We start from the raw sequence: 24,637 nt of genomic DNA, 5'->3' as shown, positions 1-24,637 counted from the left end.
CGGTCACAGCCGTTCCTAGGGTTTGTGGTGCCCGGGGAAAAATAAATAACAGTGTAATCCTACAGACTCAAATATAAGCAAAAAGTCAAATCAAATTCGAAAGTCTGATCCAACGGGCAATATTATGCAGAAGTTAAACTTCAGCATGAAGACCAAAGGTTAAAGGAGGGAGTAGCCTCCCTCATGCTTAGCGTTCCTTAATGAGATATTATACATGTACATATATTAAATAATTTTTTTATATATAATAAATCTCTATAAAGATTGTAAAAATTGGTTCTTTTACAATCCTTAACCACATAATAACAAACTTAGTAAATTATAAGACTTAGAATTGATTATAAGTGATTATAAGTGATGAGATTATAAGTGATTCAAAAACCTCATATGTGGAGGAGCAGCTGTTTACGTCCGTAAGTGGAGGTAATGATTTGAGTATAAATCTATGCATATATTTCGTAGATTTAAGGAAGTCGAGAAAAGAATTCCGTGTTGTTAAATGTTTTACCCGAAAAAGTTCTACCATCATTTTGATATGTCTTTAGTTTTCTAAAGCAGTAAAATTGATTAACTAAGAGCAAGATTAAAGATGAAATTAACGAACTATATCTTAACCTAAGGCTTCTACACCTTTCAACCACCCCCTCCCCCCATACGCACACTCTGGTATCTTTTTGAAGGGTAACTATAATGTAACCTGGGCATTATTTATTTTGTTTATTGACTTAGACATTCTGAGTAATTCAAGCTGCTTTTTGCTTCAAAATGGAAAATCAATATGATACTAGAAAAAAAAATATAAATACACAAAGGTACAAAGGCAATAAAAATAAAAGAAAAAATGATAAAAATTATAATATTCATAGAGAACAGTAAGAGTAAAGTAGTGTAATATAATAAAGGGATCTAAATAAAATTATCTGTCCAGTAAACGATGCTTAATAGTCCTTTCACACTGCATCGTAAAACCTTTCACACTGGCTTAATTTAAGACTCTGTTACATTGCATTCTTGCGGACAATTTTTTTCCGTGACGCAGGCAGTGCTTAGTTGACCCGGTCTCTACTAAGAATTTTATGCTACGTAAATTTATGTACGTTATAGAAACGTTCAACATAGCGGGCCATAGAATGGAATTTCTGGATGAAAATTATTAAATTCTGAAACAAATTGATAAATCAAACAATGCGTGGTAAGGAGCTGTAAGTAGGGAGCGACACGGCTCAATAGTAACCGAAACTCTAAAAACAGAGTTTTGATATTAATAGATATATAATAAAATGGCTTATTATACTGATTTTAAATATATAATTTTCATTAAGTTTAGTCTTACCTATTAAAGGCTAAGAGCCCGAGAAACTTTGTCTGGATTTCAAGAAAAGGGGGAAACGCCCCCCTAAAAGCATTAGAATTTTAATGGAAATCACACAATAGGATTCAGCGGATCAAAAAACCCTACTTTAGTGGTCTCAAACTCCTATCTGCAAAAATGTGGAATTTTGTTGTTTTTTTTGCCAGAAGAAAGATCACGGATGCGTGTTTATTTGTTTGTTTGTTTTTCGCAGGGGTGGTCGTATTGATCCAGTGATCGTAGAATGTCTTGAGAGGGCTCATTCAAATAAAAATAAAAAGTTTTAGTGCCCTTTTTAAGTGACCAAAAAGATTGGAGGGCAACCTGGCCCCCTCCCAGTCCCTTTTTAAGTCGTCCGATCAAAATTTTGAGATAGTCATTTTGATAATCATAGTTGAAAAACCAACAACTATGCCTCTAGATAGAACATGACCCCCCACAGATCCAGGGAAAAGATCCTTAAGTCATTAAATTTGCCCTTTTTTGCACGTAATGTTTGTTATTGTGAAGTATGTATACATTTTCGGGTAGAGGGGTATTTTTGCTGGGGGTTTTTCCACGGGGGTATTTTCTATGGGGAGGGAAGTTTTCAGGGGGTGAACTTGTCTGGGAAAATTATACACTGGGGGAATTTGCCAGACTTCCTATACAAAATTCTTTTTAAATGTCTTGCTTTCTCTTTTCCGTCTGAATTTTACACGTGGAGTTGTTAAGGGTAATTTTCCGGGGTAAATTTTCACTGGGATTGAATTGTCTAGAGGATATTTCCGTCGGGAGGGAGATGTTTCTGTGGAGGTAGGGCCATTTTTCCAGATATTATTTTAAAACAACCCTAAATCAAATAAAAAAACAAGTAAGGAGCAACATTAAAACTCAAAACGAACAGAAATTACTATGTGTATGAAGGGGATTACCCCCTCCTCAACAACTCGCTCTTTACGCTGCATTTAGAATTCTATCCCAATTCTTTAAGAACGACTCCTGAAACACAAGGGTCGTTTAATTAGAGCAATAGGAAGCTTTTTTAAAAGTACTTAAAAACCGTAGCATAAAGAGCGAGGTTTTGAGGAGGGGGCATTCCCCTTCATACATGTAATAATTTCTGCTTTTTTTAGTTTTTATGTTGCTCCGTACTTTCAGTTGAAATTTTTTTTTTATTTAAAGGCCCTTAACCCTTGAGCAGAACTGGAATCTCCATCTCATCTCCACGTTTTTAATTTTTGAATAAATTTGCTTATGACGATTGTGATGATCTTAGACGTTCAGTATCACGTTTGGTGGATTTTCCCGTCAGCCTACTGTGAAAGGTCATGCTTAATATGCAACGTCTTAACCACTTAGCATAGACATTTACGTACGTGGTATAAAAGCAGCTTAAATGACCCAGTAATAAATGTTTTAACTCCAGTGCAGACTGGTCCTTTTCGTGGGTTACGTCTATTCTAGTTTCGTTATTCAAAAAAAGGGGAAGAGAGCACAATATTGCTGCCGAAGTGAAGAGCGATGTGCGCACTATTTCATTTTCTTTGTTTCTTTAAGACCAGGGCACTTCGTATACAAAGAGTTGTCGTACAAAAATTTGAAATTATTGAAATATTAGCCATTTCGTTCAATGTAGGCGAAAGGTCCAAAAATTATGTAGGTGAGGATCACAACCCCCCCCCCCATTAAAAAAAAACAAATCTCTGACTGTTAATCAGATCATGCCGGAAAATTCGGCTCCCTCGAGGTGGTTTCAGGCACAATCCCCTCAACCCACTCAGCATCCACTGACACTCTTTCGTAACAAATGATTTGAAATTATTCCTTACTGCACACAATTTCATCAAACATAACCTGAATCCACCTGGTCACTACTAGGGCACTACTAACCCCCTTTCCGCCTCATTACACATAATAAAGGTGTAGAATTAGACAACAAGTCTTAAACAATCATTTAGTTTCCATCTGAAGGCTCAGTAAAGCTAAGAAAATTAGACCATTGAAGTGCATTTCTCTGGACGTATCAGCCTACTTCCTTTACAAGACCTGCCACCTCCTCTTAATAATAGACAAATTCTAAACAAAGTTTATTATCAGAGGGAACGCTATAGCGTTGCCTATGGTAAAGGCCATACGGTCCAATGTTTTTTTTATTATTTTTTTCCCCTGAGGCCCTTCATATGGAAGGGGTCGTCAAAAAAACTTTGGAGTGGGCTCACTCGATTGGAAATCGAAAGTTCTAGTGCACTTTTAAGAGTCAAAAGTGATTGGAGGGAACTAGCCCCCCCATGCCTTTTTTTGCAAATGCAACCGATAAGAATTTTGAGACAGCCATTTTGTTACAGATCAAAGATCATACAACAAAACCTTCGGTTTCACAACCCTCCAGGGCCCGGGGACAGGTGTTGTCAGTTATGCCCTAGGGGCGTATATGGTTCTTATGGAAGGAATGCTCGTATAAACTTCAGAGATAGCTCTTTCGATTAGAAATTGAAAGTTCGAGTTCACTTTTTAATAGTCAAAAGAGATGGGAGGTTAACCAGCCTCATTCCACCCCCTTTTTTCTCAAATGCATCCGATAAGAACTTTGAGATACCCATTTTTTAAACAAATAGTTCAAAAATCACCTAACAAAAACTTTGGGGTCGACGCAACCCCCCAGAGCGTGGGCGCAAGTGTTTCAAGGTATGTCCCGGAGGCGTAAAAGGTTTTTACAGCACTTGGTATCTACCAAGTGACATATAGCAATCGCAAATTCTGTCGGTCGGTCTGTCGGTCTGTCTGTCCCGGTTTTGCTAGCTTAGGCACTTCCAGGTAAGGTAGGACGATGAAATTTATCAAGCGTATCAGAAACCAGACCAGATTAAATTAAAAATTTTCGTTTCCCCGATTCGACCATCTGGGGGGGGGGAGAGTTGGGGGACGGTTAAATCGGAAAAATTAGAAAAAAAGAGGTATTTTTAACTTACGAAGGAGTGATCAGACTTTAATGAAATTTCATATTTAGAAGGACCTTGTAACTCAGATCTCTTATTTTCAATCCTGACTGGATCCAGAGTCATCGGAGGGGGAGCTGGGGGGGGGGCCGGAATTTTTGGAAAACGTGAAAATTGAAGTATCTTTATCTTGCAAATGGGTGATCGGATCTTAATGAAACTTGGTATACAGAAGGATCTTATGTCTCAGATGCTCCATTTTCAATTCGAATCGGATCCAGGGACATAGGGGGTTTGAGGGGAGAAACAAAAATCTTGGAAAACGCTTAAAGTGGAGATATCGGGATGAAACTTGATGGAAAGAATAAGCACAAGTTATAGATACGTGATTGACATATTTTGAACGTATCCGTTCTCTTTGGAGGAGCTGGGGGGGTGTTAATTCGAAAAAATTAGAAAAATTTAGGTGTTTTTAACTTAAGAACGGGTGACTGGATCTTAATGAAATTCGATATTTAGAAGAAACTCATGTCTCAGACCTCTTATTTCAAATCCCGACCAGATCTGTTGACATTGTGGGGGGGGGAGGGGTATCTGGAGGGGGAAACCAAAAATCTTGGAAAACGCTAAGAGTGGAGAAATCGGGATGAAACTTGGTGGGTAGAATAAGCAAATGTCGCAGATACGGGGTTGACGTAACTAGACTGGATCCGTTCTCTTTTGGGAAGTTAAGGATGTCCAGTGCTTTGGCAAGTTTGGTGCTTCTGGACGTGCTAGGACGATGAAAATTGGTAGGTGTGTCAGGGAGCTGCACAAATTGACTTGATAAAGTCGTTTTCCCCGATTGGACCATCTGGGGGGCTGAAGGGAGAGGAAAAATTAGAAAAATGAGGTATTTATAACTTACGAGTTGGTGATCGGATCTTAATGAATTTTGATATTTAGAAGGACCTTGTGTCTCAGAGCTCTTATTTTAAATCCCGACCGGCATTAAGCCTCTGATTTTCCTTTTAAATCAATCTATTGATTCTTAGAATTTTGTTAGAGCTCATACCATATGAACTCTTGGCTCTTCCGGCCTCGTCAAAAGTGCCATATGAGTTCTCAGCTCTTGGTTATGTAACGGGTGGTCGTATAATCTTCGAAGATGGCTCATTTGGTTTGCAATTTGATGTTCCTGTTACCTTTTTATAAGTCAAAAGTTAACGGAGGGCATCTACCCCCCTGACACAAACACCCTCTTTACTCCAAATGCATCAAACGAAAATTTTTAGATAGTTAGTTTGTTTTAAATAGTCCAACAGTAAGATAACAAAAACTTCGTGGTCAGCACCCCCCCCCCCTGAGCCACGGGAAGGGTTACAATTTATACCGCGGGGGCATATAAGCTTTTCATGGAAAAGATGGTCGTATGAACTTTGGAGGGGACTCAAACGATTAAAAACTGCAAGTTCTTATTCACCTTTGAAGAGTCAAAAGCAATTCGATGGTGACTGGCCCCCCTCCCTCCCAATCTTCTTTCCTCCAAATACGTCAAATTTTTTTTATATAATCATTTTGTTCAAAATAAACCAAAGATATATAACAGAAACTGGAGTGGTGAAACAGCCCCCCCCAAGAATTTGGAGGCAAGTGTTGTAAAATGTGCCCTGGGGGCATATAATGTTTTATGGCACTTGGTTTTTACCAAGTGACATATAGCGATCGCAATTTCTGTCCGTCGGTCGATCTTTCTGTCTGTCGGTCCCGATTTTACTAGTTTGGGCATTTCCAGATAAGCTAGGACGATCAAAGTTGGCAGGCCTATCAGGGACCAGACTGGATTAAATTAGAAATAGTCTCTTCCCTGATCTGACCATTTAAGGGGGGGGGGTAAACGAACGAGATAGTTTAGAAGAATTTTATTTGCCGATAAAACAAATGATTGTTCTTCTGAAGTGTGTGGCTTGCAGGTCTTGGGATGTGATTCTCGCTTAGGGTGCGAGCGGTCTGAGGTTCAAATCCCGGACCACTCCAATTTTTACATAAAAAAGATCCGAAACTAGATACGTGATCAGTATAACGATTGCTGAAAGTTGGCAGGCGTATCAAAAACCTGACCAGATCAGATTAAATTAGAAATAGTCTCTTCTCCGATTCGACCATCTGGGGGGGGGGGGACGGTTAATTTGGAAAAATTAGAAAAAAGTAAACGCATAGAGTGGAGAGATCGGGATGGAACTTTGTGGGAAGAATAAGCATTAGTTCTTGATACGTGATTGACATAACCGGACCAGGTCCACTTTCTTTGTTGGAGTTGGGGGGATTTCCAGTGCTTTAGCGAGTTCGGTGCTTCTGGACGTGCTAGGACGATGAAAATTGGTAGGTGTGCTAGGGACCTGCACAAATTGACTTCGTAACAGTCGTTTTCCCCGATTTGACCATCTGGGGGGCGGGGCTGGAGGGAGAGGAAATCGTGAAAAATGAGGTATATTTATTTCACTAATGGGTGATTGGATCTTAATGAAACTTGAAATGTCGGAAGATGTCCTATCTCAGATGCTCCATTTTTAATTCGGATCGGATCCAGGGACATTGAGGGATGGAGGGGCGAAGCAGAAATCTTGGAAACCGGAAATCTTCGAAAATGCTTAGAGTGGTGAGATCGAGGTGAAACTTGATGGGAAGAATAAGCACTAGTTCTTGATACGTTATTGTCATAACCGGACCAGATTTGATCTCTTGCCTCCTCCGACCTTGTCATAAGTGCCATACGAGCTCTTGTTTTATGGAAGAAATGGTCGTATAGACTATGGAGGGGGCTTATTCGATTGTAAATCAGAATTTCTAGTGACCTTCCCAAGATTCAAAGTGATCGGAGGGCAACTAGCCCCCTCCCCCTTTCTCATGGACCCTTTTCTCCAAATGTATCCAATCAAAATTTTAGGATAGCTTATTTCGTTCAAAATAGATTAAATATCAAATAACAAAAACTACAGGGTCGACACATCCCCCTCAGAGCCTGGGGGTAAGAGTTGTAAGGTATGCCCCAAGGGAATATGAAGTTTTATGTAAGGGGTATTCGTATAAACTTCAGAGATGTCTTGTTTGATTGGAAATTGAAAGTTCTAGTTACCTTTTTAAGAGTCATTACAAGTGATCGGAGGGTATCTATCCTCCCCACGCCTTTCTCCCCAAATACAGTCGATTAAAATTTAAGATTGCCATTTTGTTCAAAATAGTCTGAAATTCAAATTACTATAAATTAGGGGTTGAGAAATCCTCCATAGCACCTGAGACAATAATTGTAACTTATGCAAATTGTAAGTTCTTAAGAATCGAAAGTGATCAAAAAGTAACAAGCCCCCCCCCCCCCTTGTGCCTCTTTTTCTCCAAATGCGTCTTATCGAAATTTTGAAATAGCCATTTTGTTCAAAATAGTCCAAAATTCGAATTACTATACGTTAGGGGTTGAGAAACCTTCCCTAGCCCATGGGGTGAGGATTGTAACTTATAAGTTGCCCATTATTAAAATATATAGTTCTGTGGAAGGGGTAGTCGTATTAACTTTGGAGGGGGCTAATTCAATCGGAAATTGAAACTTGTAGCTCTTTTTTAAGAGTTAAAAGTGATCGACGGCCAACTGGCCGATGCCCAACTTTCCAAAGGGCATCGGGTCAAAATTTGGAGATAGCCATTTTGTTCAAAATAGTTCAAAGGCCAAATAACTATACTTTTGGGGTTGACCCCCCCCCCAGCCCTGATAAATGGCTCTGAGTTACGAAACTTAATTGTTGTTACCTTGATACTTTGTTTACTTTGATACTTGGACTTAGTGATTTACTGGGTAACTTCGATTTACGGGGCAAGAGCTGTAAGTTGTGCAAGCTGCTGAATGTTACTTTGATCCTTTGTTTACTTTGATAGCTTGTTAGCTTTGATCCTTTCTTTACTTTGATACTTCGATATTGTTACTTCACTAATAGATTTGATAATTTGATGAAAGTTTGATGTTAAAAAAAATCTTATTTTGAAATAAGGAGTTTTTTAAAAACTTGAAACGTTTGCAATTAAAAAACAAACAAAAATTATTTAAAAAAAACTTTCTGAAAGTATTTTCCCCAATTCTTTCCGAAAGAATTGGGGAGTAGGCTACTTCTAATGAATGACGTTTTCACAACAAACAATTTTATAGCTACTGCCCGTTTCCCAAACGGTAAAAGTATTGTTTTCTTACTTAAACGACCAATTTTCTTACTTAGAATTATCATTCTCTTACTTAAGTGTTCAAAGTTCTGCAAAATTGGGTTACTTTTTTTTTATTATAAAAAATTGGGAGAACAGAATTCAAACACAAATGAGAATTGGATTAAGGATTGGTTGTCAGACGAGGTCGTTTCCAGGGGGTAGGGTTTATGTACTTCTATGGAATGGTGTCTTCACAACAAACAAGAGTATGGTTACTGCCCTTTTCCCTAACAGTAAAAGTATAAGGCCTACTGCGCATTTGGTGCTTTACTAAAAGGAAATATATTACAATTATTTTCTTTTGTTCTTATTACAACCCTGAAATTAAACGAAAATTGCAGTGAAACCAGATCAGAATTTACCAATAGGCCCACTAGGCCCTGCGGCTTTCACTATTCCCGAAGTTTTGGAGATTTACCCGAAAATTTTACAAACACGAAGCGGCAAAAACGCTTGGGTTTAGAGGCGTCAAAGCTTTAAATCTGGCCTTGGCGAAACAAAATTTGAGCTGGTGAGCTTTCAGCAATTAGTATCATTATATATCTAATATTCAATTTAATTTATTAGTACTTACCAAAATATGAATTTATTTTGGAATGAATTTTTTTTCGGAAATAGGGAATTTTGAAAAACTTGAAACTTTGGCAATCAAAAACAAACAGAAATTAATTAAAAAAAACTTTCCAAAAAAGAAATTTTATAAAGAAAAGTAAAGGCCATATTAAAATGAAGATTAGAAAAAATAGAAACCTACAAAAACTCAAATTCAAAACCACCAGGAGCTACTATTAAAGAATAAAAGAAACCCAAAACGAACAGACATTAAATAAACAATCATAGCAAAAAAAAAATACAACAAGTACTAATGACGCAGTAGGTTTTAGACTTTTACAGTGAAAGAAGAAGGCAAAACCCAAACTCTTCTTTGTAGAGATTTTTGTTTGTTTCAAGCTGGATTTGCATATTCAATTTAAGTTTTTCTCCTTTTAAGATTTATTTACTCATTATATTAGTAACTATTATTTGTTTGTTTGCTACGATTGTTTATTTAATTTCTGTTCTTTTTGGGTTTCATTTATGCTTCAATAGCATATTTTTTTGTTCGTTTTAAGCTTGATTTGCATATTCAACTTAAGCTTTACTCGTTTTGACATTGATTTATTCATTTATATTAGTACCTATTGTATGTTTATTTGCTATGATTGTTTATTTAATTTCTGTTCATATAGGGTTTCATTTATTCTTTAATAGTTATCTTTGGTTGTTTTGACTTTGAGTTATTGTAGGTTTTTATTTCTTCTGATCTTAAATTTAATACGGCCTTTACTTTTCTTTTGAAAACTCCTCTTTTAGAAAGTTTTTTTCTTACATTAATTTTATTAATCGGCCATTGTGTTTCAGGAGTCATTCTCAAAGAAATGAGATAAAAAGTCAAAACTTTAGGGTAAAGAGCAAGGCCTTGAGTAGGGGACAACTCCTTTCATATGTGTTATAATTTATGTCCGTCCTGAGTTTTGAGGTTGGTTCTTACTTTCATTTGAAAAAACCTTTTTAATTTGAATGTCTGATCGTCCAGGCGAATTCCCCCAGCACCATTCCATTCCAGCTGAAAATTCCATCCAGAAAATTTCTTGCGGACGCTCCAGGGTGAAAATTTCTTATTGTTTTTAAAATCATGCTGGTAATTCCCCCTCAGTGGAAGAATTTCCCAGTAAAATGTATTTTTAACGAATTTTTCTTAGGGAGGGGGGGTGTACAAAGGAAACTTTAAAAATGTATCAAAAATTTGAAATTGATATCTACTCCCTTATGATTTCTGGGAATATTTCTGGTCTCTGCTGTTTATGAAAGTAAAGAATAACGTTAAATCACTAAATGAGCAGAACCTATTCTGTACAGAAGGGGTTCTGCTCCTTCCTCATCCACACCTCCACCTCAAGGTCGCTGAAGAGTGTGCTAATTAAATCAGAAATTGAGAGTTCTAGTCGTTTTAGTTAAAATCCAGAGTGATTGGAGACCAGCCAGCAGCGGGGAAAGTAGAATTTTCCTGAGGGGGTTCAACGGGGGACTTTTTTTCCAGAGAGTATTTTCTGCGGGGTGCATTCCTTCCCCCCACAGTGGAATAGTTTCTGGTGGGCATTTGTCGGGGGAAGATTTTCCGCGTGGGGGTGTCTTCCGTGGGGGTATTTTCCGCGGGGTAAGGATATTTTCCGGAGCTATTTTTCATGGGGGACATTTTAAGGGGGTATTTTCCTGGGGAGGGGGGGGGTAAATGCCGGCCACCAAAAATGGCACGTACTAATTTTTAAACCAGTTACTTCTGCAAGGTACTAGTACTAATTTACACTTCTCTATTGTGTTAACTATTGAACTGTCACCAGGAGGTGAAAATATAAGGTACATGGTACTAGCAAGAAAAAGTTGGCCAAAACACAACATCAACAGAAAGCGGTAATCTCTAAGGGTTTCAGGCATGTCAGACTCAAGAGCAGACTTGTACATGTAATCAACAGATTCTTCTCCAAGAATGATTTCTTATTTTCTTTTCGGGACTTTGGGACTTTCTGCTCTTTCTGGGAGGCGATAAAGCTTGAAGCATCCCTGCAACTTCAATTAGAGGGCCCTGAACATATGCAAAATACAAATAGCGCATAAATAATTAGGCAGTGTTTTTTTTTTTGTTCTTGTGATTCATATATAAAGTTTAAAATTGCTATCTGATAAAGGCGAAAGTAGTAATTACTAAATTGTAATAAAATAAGTATAAAGAAGAAAAAAGTAGATGAAAATACTGACATAACAGCCGTCGAAAACTCAGTCTGTGGAGTATGAAATGGCTGGGCACACTCAAGAGCTCATTTGTGCACCATTGGCAGACTCAAGACCACAATATTTTTTCGACGATGATTTTAAGTATTCCGTTCTGGATTGCTTTACGCTGGAAGGGGGGAATATTTTATTTGGATAGAGTGATGGACCGACGAGTTTTTTTTTTATGGAAAGATCAAAATGGAAGAACCCTAAATAAGGACTCGTATTACTTGGATATTCAATATTATGAATCTGAGGCTTCCGTACGGGATATGTATATTCTGATAGGATATCTACGTATGTTAAATTTTAGGGGACCCCAACTTTTAGGGGAACCCAAGCGGTACATCGAATTTTAATGACCCACTGCAACGATGCTTTGTTAAGTTTTTTACTAGACGTTGAACTTCAGTATATCAAAATTAACTCCTAGTACTGGTGCTGATGAAACTAGCGGAAACTTGGGAGCAGGGTAAACAAAATATCGTTTCGTCCATCAGCCTATCCAAATAAACTGTTCCCCCCCCCCCTCCCAGTGCAAAGCAGTCCAGAGAGGAATACTTAAAATCATCGGTGAAAAAAAATAGTAGGCTATTTTTTTAAATCTTTCAAGTGTCAATATCTGATGTCCCAGAAGTCAAAGAAATATAGAGAACTACTTCTCGTACTACAAGTAAATGTAAGTCTTGAAACGAAAAAGGTCAAAAAATCTGAACCAGATGTTGACCATTAGCACATCGAAATTAAATCCTAGAACTTGTAATGATGAAACTAGCGAATACTTGGGAGCTGGGTAAACAAAATCTATTTTTAGTGGGTCGAATGTTACGGCTTTTGTTGTGCTTTCGTTGATCTGGAAATTATTAAAACTGCATTCATCTTTGAATTCTTCAAAAAATCCTGGTCGATGGTGAAAAAGGAGAATAAATCTTTTTCTTTTTGTAGAGCAATTCTTCTCAAATTTCTCCAGAACCAGATGAAATCAAGTCGGATTCACCCAACAATTTTGGAGATATTGTCAAGCAAGAAACTAAAACTTTTCAAGTGTCAATATCTGATGTCCGAGAAGTAAAAGAAATACAGAGAACTGCTTCTCGTACTACAAGTAAGTGTAAGTCTTAAACCGGATTGGCAGGTCCGTTCTTTATATATTTCGTATCTATTTTACCAAGCCATATCATGATGCGGCCATAGGTTAAAGCTAAGATTCAATAGAAGACAGTTAATTTTGCCGAGTAAGAAATGAAAAACGACATCTTTATATGAATTGTAGCTTATGTTACTGACTAAAAGCGAAAGTCGTGAAGTTTCTTGTGTAAATTTCAATAAAAGAACACTATTCATATGTGGCAATTGGCTAAAATGTAGAAGCAGGCAGGCAAGATGTATTTTTCAAAATCTAGGTTTGGTGCATATTTGTTTTTTTTTATTTTGTCAGCGATTTTACCAAAAAAGGGTCTTTTTCAACAAAAATGCGAACAAAGGCATTTTCTAATTAATAGGTTGTCATAATAGTTGTTCTGATGGATTACCCTGCTGTTTTGAAACAGTTGCGTTACCCTTTTTCTTTACTTGTGGGTACACCGCTTACCCTTTAAGATTACGATTCAGTTTTCCTGGATATTTCTGTACAGTCACACTCTATTTCTTTCCATGAAAATAACATGAAGTCGTTTTTTTCTCTGCTTGTTAGCTTGATATTTCTGTAAAAATTTGTTAAATGCATGAGCCTTTTGCTTCGGAGACATGACTGAGATCAGCGCCTTTCTGAAAACACAATAGCTTGACAAAAGTGAAAAAAAAGTGTATCATTCCCCCCTCCCTAGATTAAAAAACACGGTTTTTGTATCTTCAAGTAAAAAAAATGCTAGAACTCCCACTCCCCCACCCTATATTTTGTAAATTGCTATCCCAGGGAGACTAGAGTCGTCAATACGTGAATCATGGGAAAATAATTGGAAAAAGGATAAAATCGTGACATTTCAGGGTACAGACCACAAATTTGTTTTGTGAATTTTAATATGATTTATAAGATCAAAAAACAACAAAAAAAATCAATCATTTTATTAATACTAAAACGCTGTTACAAAAGTAAAAATGTTATTTGGTCCAAGAAGCTTTGCTTGTTATGGGCCATACAACACAATAATAGAGCACTAAAAGAAGCCGTCCTGGCTGAGTGGTTGGCACGCTGGCGGGTTCAATCTCAGTTGTGACCGGGTTCAATCCCAGTTGTGACCAGTTATTTAGTTTGGGACGGGGGTCAGTGGCGTGATTCTGTAAGCTCAGCCCGAGTCGACCTAGCTCTATTTGGGTACCTGGAGAAATCTCGGGAAGGTAAGCAGGAAGGGTGTTTGAAAGCACAGGATGGTTGGCCCCAACCCCCCATTGCTTTTCCTGGCTGAAGGACCATGAAATGGAGATCAGCACCACCGGTTCGGACCTTAAGGGTCTAGTATCGTCTTACTTACTACTTTTTTACACTAAAAGAACCATAAATAATACCTTAAATCCAACAATACATTCGGAAAAAAGATGAAGGAGAATAAACACTAGCATACAATAAAAAAAACTGGTAATAAGTAGAAACCAAGAAAGTAGAGAAACAGGAAAGACGAAGTTGACATTAGAACATCAGAGAAAAAAGAAGACAAATAAAAAAGGACTCTAAAAGTTAAGAAGATTTCTGAAGACAAGTTTAAAAATCATATGAGAGAGATGTATCAGTTGGGAAAGAATTCCAAAAAGGAGAAACAATAGGAAAAGAGAATACAGAAAAAATACAAACAAAGGAGAGAGAAAAATTACTAAACTAGAAAGACTCGACGAAAAACTGCCTTTGCAGAAAGAAATAGAGGGACTTTCGGAGGGATGAGGTTCCACAGTAGAATTGATTGATAAACAGGAGACCTCTGGGCTTCTGTAGATAATCGTTTGGGTAAAATAAATCTTCGAGAAGAACTACGTAAAAAAGAAGAGTACCTACCTGAGCCTGTCCGGGAAAATAATTGCTGCAAAGGCGGTGGAAGTGTACCTCGAAAAGCAGAATGTGCTAAATAAAGATTACTTTTACCTACAATACGATCCAGTGGAGCTATTCCAGTATCATTATTAAGATCAAAGGAAGGGTAAAGCCGAGGGAAAAGAAAAGTAGCCTTCACTGTCCTATTTTGGTCTCTTTGAAGTGAGCAGAGAAGAGATTTATTTGTAATACCCCAGACAGAGCAGCAATAAGAAAGTTAAGGATAAATAAAAGCATAATAAAGAGAAACCATAACATCTGGAGGAAGGAATGAGTTAACCCGGTGCTAGATTGAAGATTAACGGAGGATGAGGGAACGGGTGTGAGTTATAAATGGTTTAAAAGAAAGAAAACAGTCAAGATATACACCAAGAAATTTCACCATAGTAGTATGTGGTATAATATCATTCCTGTAAGTCAGGGTGTTTGGATCCTGTATGTCTCTCATACGGTAAGGGGTCCTGAAATTGACAATGGTACTCTCCCGGCTGTTAAGAGCCATACCATTTGACGAGCACCAATCCTTTACTTTATCAAGAAGACCTTGAGCTACGGAAGTGGCAGATGACAGGTCCACTGCAGCAAGGAAAAATTTACTGTCATCAGCAAAAAGAACAGTATGAACACGGGGATGAAGACAATCAACAAGATAATTAATGTAAATTAGAAACAAAAGTAGTCTAAGCACAGAGCCATGTGGAACACCTTTCAATATAGGCAAAATAGAGGAAGTAGTACCATTAACCGAAACATACTGAGATCTCCCTGACAGATAAGACCTTAACCATTCTAGTGGGACTCCATGCACTCCAAATAAAGATAGTTTAGACGGAAGAACATAGTGGTCAACCATATCAAAGGCCTTTGAAAAGTCAAGAATTAGACCTAAGACATACAAGCCCTTGTCCAGATGAACACGCACAAACTCTGTTGCATCTGAAAGTGCATGAAAGGTAGAGATTTTCTCATGTGAGGTAGAGATACTGATGGTTAGTTATGAGAGAATTTCCAGCAGTTGTATTAGTACTAAATACAAATGATAGAGTCCACGATATACTAGTTTTTCAACAACCTTAGAGATGACGGGGAGAAGAGAAATAGGTTTTTAGTTTGAAATAGAGATGAATCACTTTTCTTATGTAAAGGTACAGCAGTAGCAACTTTTAATAAATGAGGAAAAACACCAGAAGAAAGAGAGAGGTAAGTTATGTGTGATATGCGGTTAGAAACAAACTGACTATTTTTTTTAAGGACATTATTACTCAAACCAAACTTTCAACTGAACGACTACATGGAAGTTGAGAAATAATACTAGAAATCTCAGTAGCACTGCATTGGGAAAGGAAAAAAGACCTCTCTTCCAAGGGAAAACAACTTACTCTACTCTGGGGTGGAATGAGAACTGAAGGAAATGTGGTAAAGTGCGAATTGAAGGCAATCGCTAAGGATTTTTTGCCCACAATAGATCCATCAGCTTTCCTATAAAGACATGGGGAAGACTGTTTGAGTTTCTTGCGGGGAAGAGCTTCATTAACTACAGTCCAAACCTTGCGTAAATTCCCCTTACACTCATTAATTCGGCGCGAAAAATATAGCTTTTTTGCTGCACAAACTGAAGAAGTGAGCACATTTTTGTAATGTTTATACTTCAAAAGGTCATCCTGTGTCTTACTTTTACATGCAGCCTTGAACGAAGACGTCTTCATATGTGTTACATTGATCAGACCTCTAGACATCCATGGACATTGGGGTGTAGAATTCCTTGGCCTCTTTCTAAGAGGAAAATGCTTGTCCAACAGAGTTCCCATACGATTCAAAAATAATCTAGTTGGATATTCAATATCATTAGCTTCAAGAACATTATACTAATCATTACTCTGAAGACTGTGTATTAAGTTAGAAATTTCTTTATCTGTAAAAGTACTAAAAGAAGACCCGCCTTTCTTATCCACAGTAATCTCTGTTTTAGGCAAAATAGTGATAGATAAATAGGGAAGTGATCACAGAGATCAGTGAAACAAGATCAGAAGTGAACTTCAAATTAGGAGAATGAAAAATTAAAATATTATCTATTAAAGTGGCAGAATTTCTTGTAGGGTCAACACGAGAAGGAAATAAATTGAAGGAAGTACCCCAGAAGAAGAAAATACATCACAAACATGGTCACATTCATCACTTGATCCAACATTTAACATATTACAATTAAAATATCCCAAAACAAAAATCCGTTTTTTAGAGAAAGTCCCCACACCACAAAGCTGATCAAGCAAATCACAGAACAGATATGTTGGAAAAGGAGGGGGCTTATAAAACAAACAAAGAGTATCACATGCAAACTGGCTTTTCAGACCAATGACAAGAGACTAAACTATCCTACTATTAGACACTAATGATGTAAACAAGGATTCAAGGTCAGATCATCTACTAAATTCAATATTAGATTTTACAAACAAAGAAATAAACCTAGAACACTTTGTTACCATTCTAGGGACATGAATAGCAATATAACCATGCATATCATAAGCTATTAAATTTTCACTATCAAATAACCATGTTTCTGTTAAGCTTATGACATCAAAAGTACAAGAATTATGAAACCGCAAATATGATTTCAAACTATCCCACTTATCCCTTATCCCACGCACATTCAAACAAAATACATTAAAGCTACTATTTAAAGAGAGTGAGGGCATAATTTTGTCACAATAATCAATAGTAGTGTGATAATTGCAATTAGAATTAACCATGGATTCAAGAAGAGTGTCAAATGTGTATGCCTCCTGTTTACCAGCCCTATTTGGTTGATCAAATACAACTGAGTTAAGAATAGAAGAATTCAAATGAAAGGAGAAATCATGACAAATGAAAAATACATGACAAATGTATACAATATCTTTACAAATGAACAAAATATACATAGAAGCAGGCTGAAGTAGCAGAGGGTGGGTTGAAAGGTAAAACATATAGGTGACAAAGGAGAAAACATCTGCAAGAACAAAGAACAATAATAAACTACAAAGTTCAAGGAAAAAATAATAACAAACAAGTACAGGGCCAAAGGCAAAATAAAGAAAAAGGCAAAACAATAAAGAAGTAACTGGACGAAAAAGGTATAAATGGTTTTTGTGATCCACTTAAATGAATAATGTAAAACAGCATAAATGCAAACATAAGAATAACTATTAAATCATAAATAAAGTTTCAAAACAGAGTTAAAAGAAAAGAAATGGTTTATTTGTCCTGGGAGGGGCTTGGATGGACTTGGATAAGCTGAAGTTAACTGACGGAGAGCTTCAACTTGAGATGCCTCTTTAACAGTAATCACTTTACCATCGGGAAGCTTGGTAAGTATTTCTCCTCCACCAGACCATTTACACCTCTTCCCAAGCTTTAATTTAGCATAATTGAGTAGCTGAAGTCTAGGCTTTTTGAGTGACTCAGAAATAAAAACACCACTACCTTGCAAACCTTTCTTTTCTCTAAGAATGAGCTGCTGTATTCTAGGACTACAAAATTCCATAACAAGTGGGCGAGGTTTCAAACATGAGCCTTGTTTTCCAATCCTTCTAACAGAAACTATGTCTTTCTGAGTCACGGGAATACTAGGAAGTCTAGTACTCCAAAATCCAAGGAATTTGCTTTCGGAAGCTCTTGGATAAGGGTCTTCTTTGAAACCAAATAGGACCAGCTGATTTGAAATTTTCATTTAATCAAACTGATCACTGAGACGATCAACATTAGATTGAATTGGTTTCAGAGATTTCTGCAGCTGTGACAAACCTGGGTCAAGCAATTTAAGAGATGATTCAAGCTTTGACATCCTCGAGTCATATTGTTTAAGTGATTATTCAACAAGCGCATCAAAATCCATCTTTAGGCTAGTGTATACCTCTTGTTTAATGCTTTCTATACGGTCAGCATCAAAAGCAGCAGGTTCATAGCTAGGGGTAAGTTTTTTAACAGAGGCCTTAACCAAAGGACCAGTCTCAGAAGACAGTGCTTTGCTCACATCTTCTGCCATTGTAGATTTAAGAGTTTGATCATTCAGTGAATCTGCCATTAGCTTCTGCTTGTTCTTTAGGGTGTTAATATGTGAAGTGAGCATAGACATCTGCTCATTGATAGATTCAGCTCCGCTGAACTGGATGGACCTGTCTGATCTCATCTCTCTGGTACTAGGAGGTCTATAGCTCTTTTTTGAGGTCTCATCCATGATATAGACTAAAGTGAACTCCAATTACACAAGGCTAATCTAGCTACAAGCCAAAAACAACAGCAAAAGACAAGGGATCTTCTGGCTGGCACGAGCAAATTATCAAAAAATTCTTATTACAGCTAAGCAGAGATGTAGGCATCAAGCAAAAAATAAAAAGACTGTACCTGGAGGGTCCCCAATTGCACCCCTGGGGTTGGGGCTGCTAGACTTGCCTGCCTTTTCCACTTGACGGGCTGGTAGGCTAAATCAATGGATAGATTAATGATGCAAAAAGAGCATTTGAACAAAAAATTAATTGTGAACAAAAAGATCATTTCCCTATTACCTGTTGTTTTTCAATAAATTTCAAAGTTTGTGTTGTTGAATTTGTGGGATTTCTGATAAAAAAATAAAAAAGAACGAAAAAATCTGTTTTATTAAAGTTGTTATTATTTCTAATATATTTTTTCTAGTTTGTCAGACCGATACATCTTCACAGATAAAGAAAGAGACATCACAATCCAATTCGAGAAATCAGCACAGACTACGAAGACAATCGACATTTGATGAGTCTCAGTCAGCACCAAGTTCGTCTAAAGTCAATCGACGAGGCTCAAGACCCTTTTTATCACCAGATGCTTCAAGCAACCAGGATGAATATTCTAGCATTAGGAAGGTAATAACAAATAACAAACCAGTAAATTTAAGCCAAAAAGCTTATAACATTCCCTTAAGTTTTCATGAAAGTGTTTTTGCTAAGAAACAAATTGGTAAATCTGCGTTTGAATAATAAGTTTGAAAAAAAATCAGTGAAATAGCGTTATTTTATTATTTAGAATATTCCTGGAAACATATTTAAATTTTTGTTTACATTTTTAAACTTTATAGTTTTGAAAGTTAGCCTTTAATTGTAGGACTGAAGTTTTCTCTTAAATTGTACCTGTATTTTCAGAGTTGGAATAGATTTGACTGGAGCAACCGATTTGCAGAAACACCAAATCGGTGTTGCTGTGAGCTCCACTTTGGTTTTGTTTGCTTGCCATTGATTAAACGCACTAGTTGTCAATCCATCAACTTTATCACACTTGATGTTCCAAGAATATTTTTCTCTATGAAAAGATTATGAAAAATTTCTTAAAAAACTATCTCAAAATACGCAGTTTTCACTTATAGTCAGTTCAATTCTCTTTTTAAGGTGACCCAGTCAATATTTTAAATACATAAAAATAATCAAATCTATATCGTAATTTCTAAAAAAAAGTAACTAGGAGTTATATTGCTTTGTCTGAAAACAACACCAATTTATTAAATTTTCGATATATTTAATGAAATTGCGGTGTATCATTATTTGTAATAATTGCATAACATAGAGACAGATTTTTGAAAAATGAAAACGCAGAAACTTTATTATTGAAAATATATAAAATATGTATAATTTTGTTTTTTCCACAGGGCTGAAGCAATCTTAAATTCCCACACTGAAACGATCTTGAATATACAAATATCTCAATCTTTCATTTTACTGAAGATTTTATATTACATACATGCAACTTTTTTCTCTACTTCTTGCGGAAGTAAAGTGCAAATTTAAAATGTAAAATGATCAAAAATTATTCTTTCGCAGATTACTTAAGATAACGAAAAAGAGCTTTAATAAAAAACTAGGACTTTACTGAAAACACAAAAACAACCTAGAAAACAGGTTGTTTCAAGCATGGAATCAGAAAATTCCATGGTAGGCTGTAGAAACAGAAATGCTAATCTGTACACCTTTCAATAGTCTTTCAACGACTAGGATATTAATAGCTTTTAGTATGAAATTATTTTTCTCTAAAAACTCAAGAAAGCTCTGTTTTGACTATTTAAAAAACTAGCTTGAATAAACTGGCTCGTGATATCTTCCAATATCTGTAGGATTCGAGAAAATAACATTTAGTAAAAAGTCAAATATGACTTAGAAAAAACAAGATGTTTTTTAAGACTCAAGAAATTCCATGTAGAAAATAAAAGAGAAATTTGTAACACTCGCAATAATCAACGATCGTTAACTTTATGATACCATCAACATTCTTTAAAAATCCGAAGCAAGTTCTTTTTTCAGTAGAATGCTAATTTTTAGAATTCTACAGGCATTGTATTTATCCTGAGTCAGTTTGTTTAAGCAAGTTTTGGAGATTTATCATGTATAATGTTCGAAGCAGTACTTTTTGGCCGTTTTAAGCTTCAGCTTTGTTCTTTATTTGAGTAAGATTTTTTTTACTATCTTTTGTTTTAGTTTAGTGGTAATTTAAGTTTATTTTTATGATTTTTTGCTAAATACGATATTAAATACAGGTTCACCTTTTAACTTAAAACACATAACAATTTATGAATAAGCATCATCACAGCTGCTTTCTTGTCGTACTTTAAAGCTGTTTATCTGGAATAAGCAAGAATTGACGTTTTGGTTTACAGCGTCAGGTTGTGAACCGAAACGACGAGCTGCTTCAGGTTACACACCAGGCTTCACTTCCAGTTAAACATTTTAGGGGATTACAAGTTCATCTTATAATGTATTATAAGAAATTATCTTATGATTTCCATTTTCTTGTATTTTCACCCTATTTGGGCTAAAATTTATGTTTTGTGGCATAAAATGGTAGTCAGCAGATTTCTTGCAGCTTACAATTTCGATAACTAGCGTTCCAATTTGATACACAAAATTTTTTTGCTATCATATTCTGGGATTAAGAGCAAATATGACTGTATTTGTGAACTTGATGTGAAATCTACCCGAGAAAAAAAAATTGGGCTCTAAGAAGATAGGAAATGGAAAAGCTTCACACTGGGCCAAAAGAGCCGATAATCAATTATCCAAATCGTATCAAGGTCTGTGAAACTAAAATGTTCAACTATTAATAGTGCTTTGACAATTAGATCTAACTATTGAGAGCCCCATGGCAACCTTCTTGTATTATGAACATCTGCTGCCCTCTAATAACTTCTTGCAATGTAATGGGCTTATTTATTTGGATGCTTGGTTAGGATGTCGTACTATATGTTAGACTCTCGTATTGTATATCAAGGTAGATTTTAATATAATTTACATATTGCATTCATGCAATTCATCAGTACATTCTCCTTTGTTAAATCAGCAATCGTACAGAAGAGTGGAAGATATTGGACTAAAAATAGATGGCAGGATAATTTTAGTATACGCATTAATAGAGGCCGGTTTTGGCAGAGTACTGTCGATAATGTGGGAAACATGTAGTTGTATTTTACGACAGTGTATTTACAGTAGTATTTTTGTTATAAGTATTGCAAAAGTAAATGTGCAGTACAGCTTTTGATTCGAGGAAGTGTTTTCAATTTTGTTCCATTTTTACGCAAAATTCGACTTTATAATCACAGTTATCCCGTTGCGTACGATTTTGTATAATCTTTTAAAAATAAAATAAATTGTTTCTTTTAGTTTGGAATTAGGCTATTTTAAAATATTGTTAAATATTTTTAAATTGTTTTGGGAAGTTTTGTAACGCAGTTTTTTTGTGCTGAAAAAAAAATTAAGAATATTATCTGTAAAACTAGCTTTTCATAACTGTTTCTGAAAATTACGTTGAATTTGTTGTATTTCAGACAAAAAAAAGGAAAAGTGAACGAAAAAAAAATTATTGGATAAAACAATAGACTTGAACAAAAAAAAAGGATTACACTTTGGATTCAGGAAAAGAAACGTTATTTGAAAACTGTGTTAAGTAATTAAGAAATATTTGAGAAGTTTTAATAGCCAAGCTTCATAAAAATAAAATGTTAGCTTGGCTGAGCGGTGCTGGCTACCGATCTGTATCGCCGTCATCGTCATAAAAAGAAAAATATAAATATTATTTGACTCAAATAGCAACTTATGGGGCAATTTTTGTTTAAAATTGGAATTCAACATAAAGTGTCCTATAAGAATCCTACATTTAGATTTTGAAACAACAAAAATTAGATCTGACTTCTAGAGTAATTTAACTGTCAAATACTCTTAAGGAGCATTATGTGTAGTTATTTAAAACAAATATTTATTTTCTTCTTTGGTCTTAACTTTGCTTCGTCTTCGTCTTACTGCGGAGTAGCACATCTGCTTTCCCAGATCTTATTTGCTTATTTGTTTATAAGTCTTTTTTCTGTTACCAGTGGTCTGTAGCTTGGAAAGAACAATACAATAAAATTTGTAACTTTTTTCTGACATAGAGATTGTGAAATTGAGAATTTAAGCTCCTCTGAAGTCAGCATAACCCCCAAGTAGTTTTGTGAAAATAAAATAATTCCCCTTAATAGATATTTGCCATCTAATAGTCAGAGTCTGTGATATCCCTCTAGCTGTTTTTAGAGAAACGTTATTCCCTTTTCGAACACATCGATTTTTGACTGAATGACGTTTAAAAACTCAGGTTACGCTAAAACTATAAACCCAAATTAACCCATAACGCTTAACCCAAATTCCGCTGAATCAAGTTCAACTTTTATCTGCCTCATAAATGGGAAGTCTTCTGGAATTTGTCATCAACACAAAACGAAAAGCAAAACATAATGTCTTAATTGTGGCTGTTGGATGTCAAGATACAACTCAGAATACAACGATGACTTCAGGACTTGTCAAATGGTTACCTCTCTGAGAGAAGGGGAAGAGGTTTTACCAAATTCTTTTCCAGAAGGGGTTTTCATATTAAAATTAAACGTGACACGAAGTAAGAATAATATTAAATATCGTAGTACTTGACTATGGAGCTCCAGATACAGTTCAATTTGTGTAGTATGAAGGAATGGAGCCCTAAGTTTCTAATGTGGAGTAAGAATAAATGCCCTAGTTATGGGTTTCGGGAGCTTGTACGCGATTTGATCTGTTTTGGGGAAAGGGTCTTCAAATACTTGTCATGGTGACCCGTACCTGACCATAGTTTCGGATCTCGATCAAACTTGGTGGATAGTAAGAGCAAGTGCTCTGGCCGTGTCGTTCCTTTTCCGTGCCCGATCTAAAAGCTATAGGGAAAGGGACATCTCAAATTTTGCCATCACGATATCTAATAGAACAAGTTGTCAAACTTCAATTAAACTTAATGGGAAATAGGAGCTGATACCTTACTTATGCATTTTTGGAACCCAACCATTCTTATACATGTGGAAAATCAAGGAGGGAGATGGGAATACTCTTAAATCTGGGTATCTAGCAAAAGGGAGTTGTTAGTAGCAGTAGTAGTGTTTAGCTGGCTGAAGTTGTGATAGTGAGGATACAAATAAGAGCTGTATGGGCTGGTATTTAAGGGCACATAGTAAGGATATAACTTAGACATAATAAGAAGATATCCTAGATAAGACAGAAAATTGATAACTTTGATCTTATCTTACAATGTCCTTCCACCACTCTCAAATATCATGATTTTATTTGGCCATTTGCCAAAAAGCCTACTTTTTAATTATCAATGAAATTTAAAGTGTGTCCTAACCGTCTTAAGCCAAGTTCTGACTAAAGACTTATGTTTTTTTTAGTGAAAACAACTGAGTGTCATTGCAATCTGAGTTCCAGATCTTATTTCTGATTGAAAGCAAATACATTGAAATCTTTCAAAAAAAAATGTCTTTGAAAAAGACAGTGACAGGAAGCTTTATTTATTTTGAGCCTTAAAACTTAAATTATCAGTCAAGTCGTTAAGGTCGTTAAGGTCGACCTTAAAACTTTTTAAACTTTAAGGTCGTCTTAAAACTTAAAACTATAAGGTCGTCTTTTGACGACCTTAAAACTTTTATCTGAAACATATGTGAGTAGAATATTGAGATACATGAAGACATTTTTTTATCAGGTGACATGAAACCTGGCTACGGATTTGATATTTAACTCCTTTCAGAACCGAGCCTCAACCTCCCTTTCATTGACGACCTAAATAATGAAATAGATCTATTAATAGTGTTGAATATTGGACTATAATAACCGGTTATCGATTTTCACTTTCTTCTTCTTCCTCCTATTGTTTGTATTAGTATGTACGCTTTGACATAATCTTACCACCGAAATCGAATTCCGAGCTTTGTAGTGTATTCCTGCAACTACGTTGTTGGTTTTGATGTCGTCAGTTTTATCAGTTTTATCT

The 24,637-nt window shown here is 36.0% G+C and overlaps 1 protein-coding gene across 2 annotated transcripts in view; it reads left to right on the top strand.

Moving 5' to 3' along the window:
- Positions 1-24,637, top strand: part of LOC136030399 (uncharacterized) — a 224,900-nt gene that overhangs the window by 64,368 nt on the left and 135,895 nt on the right. For both annotated transcript variants that reach the window (XM_065709345.1, XM_065709344.1), the window contains 2 exons: positions 12,253-12,418; positions 18,998-19,200. In XM_065709345.1, the coding sequence (XP_065565417.1) occupies positions 12,253-12,418; positions 18,998-19,200 (369 nt within the window). The remainder of the gene's footprint in view (positions 1-12,252; positions 12,419-18,997; positions 19,201-24,637) is intronic.

This window comes from Artemia franciscana, chromosome 8 (assembly GCF_032884065.1).
Source record: "Artemia franciscana chromosome 8, ASM3288406v1, whole genome shotgun sequence".
In the NCBI taxonomy this organism is placed as follows: Eukaryota; Metazoa; Arthropoda; class Branchiopoda; order Anostraca; family Artemiidae; genus Artemia; species Artemia franciscana.
The sequence above is the reverse complement of the archived record's forward strand: the minus strand, read 5'-3'. Positions and strand labels throughout refer to the sequence as shown.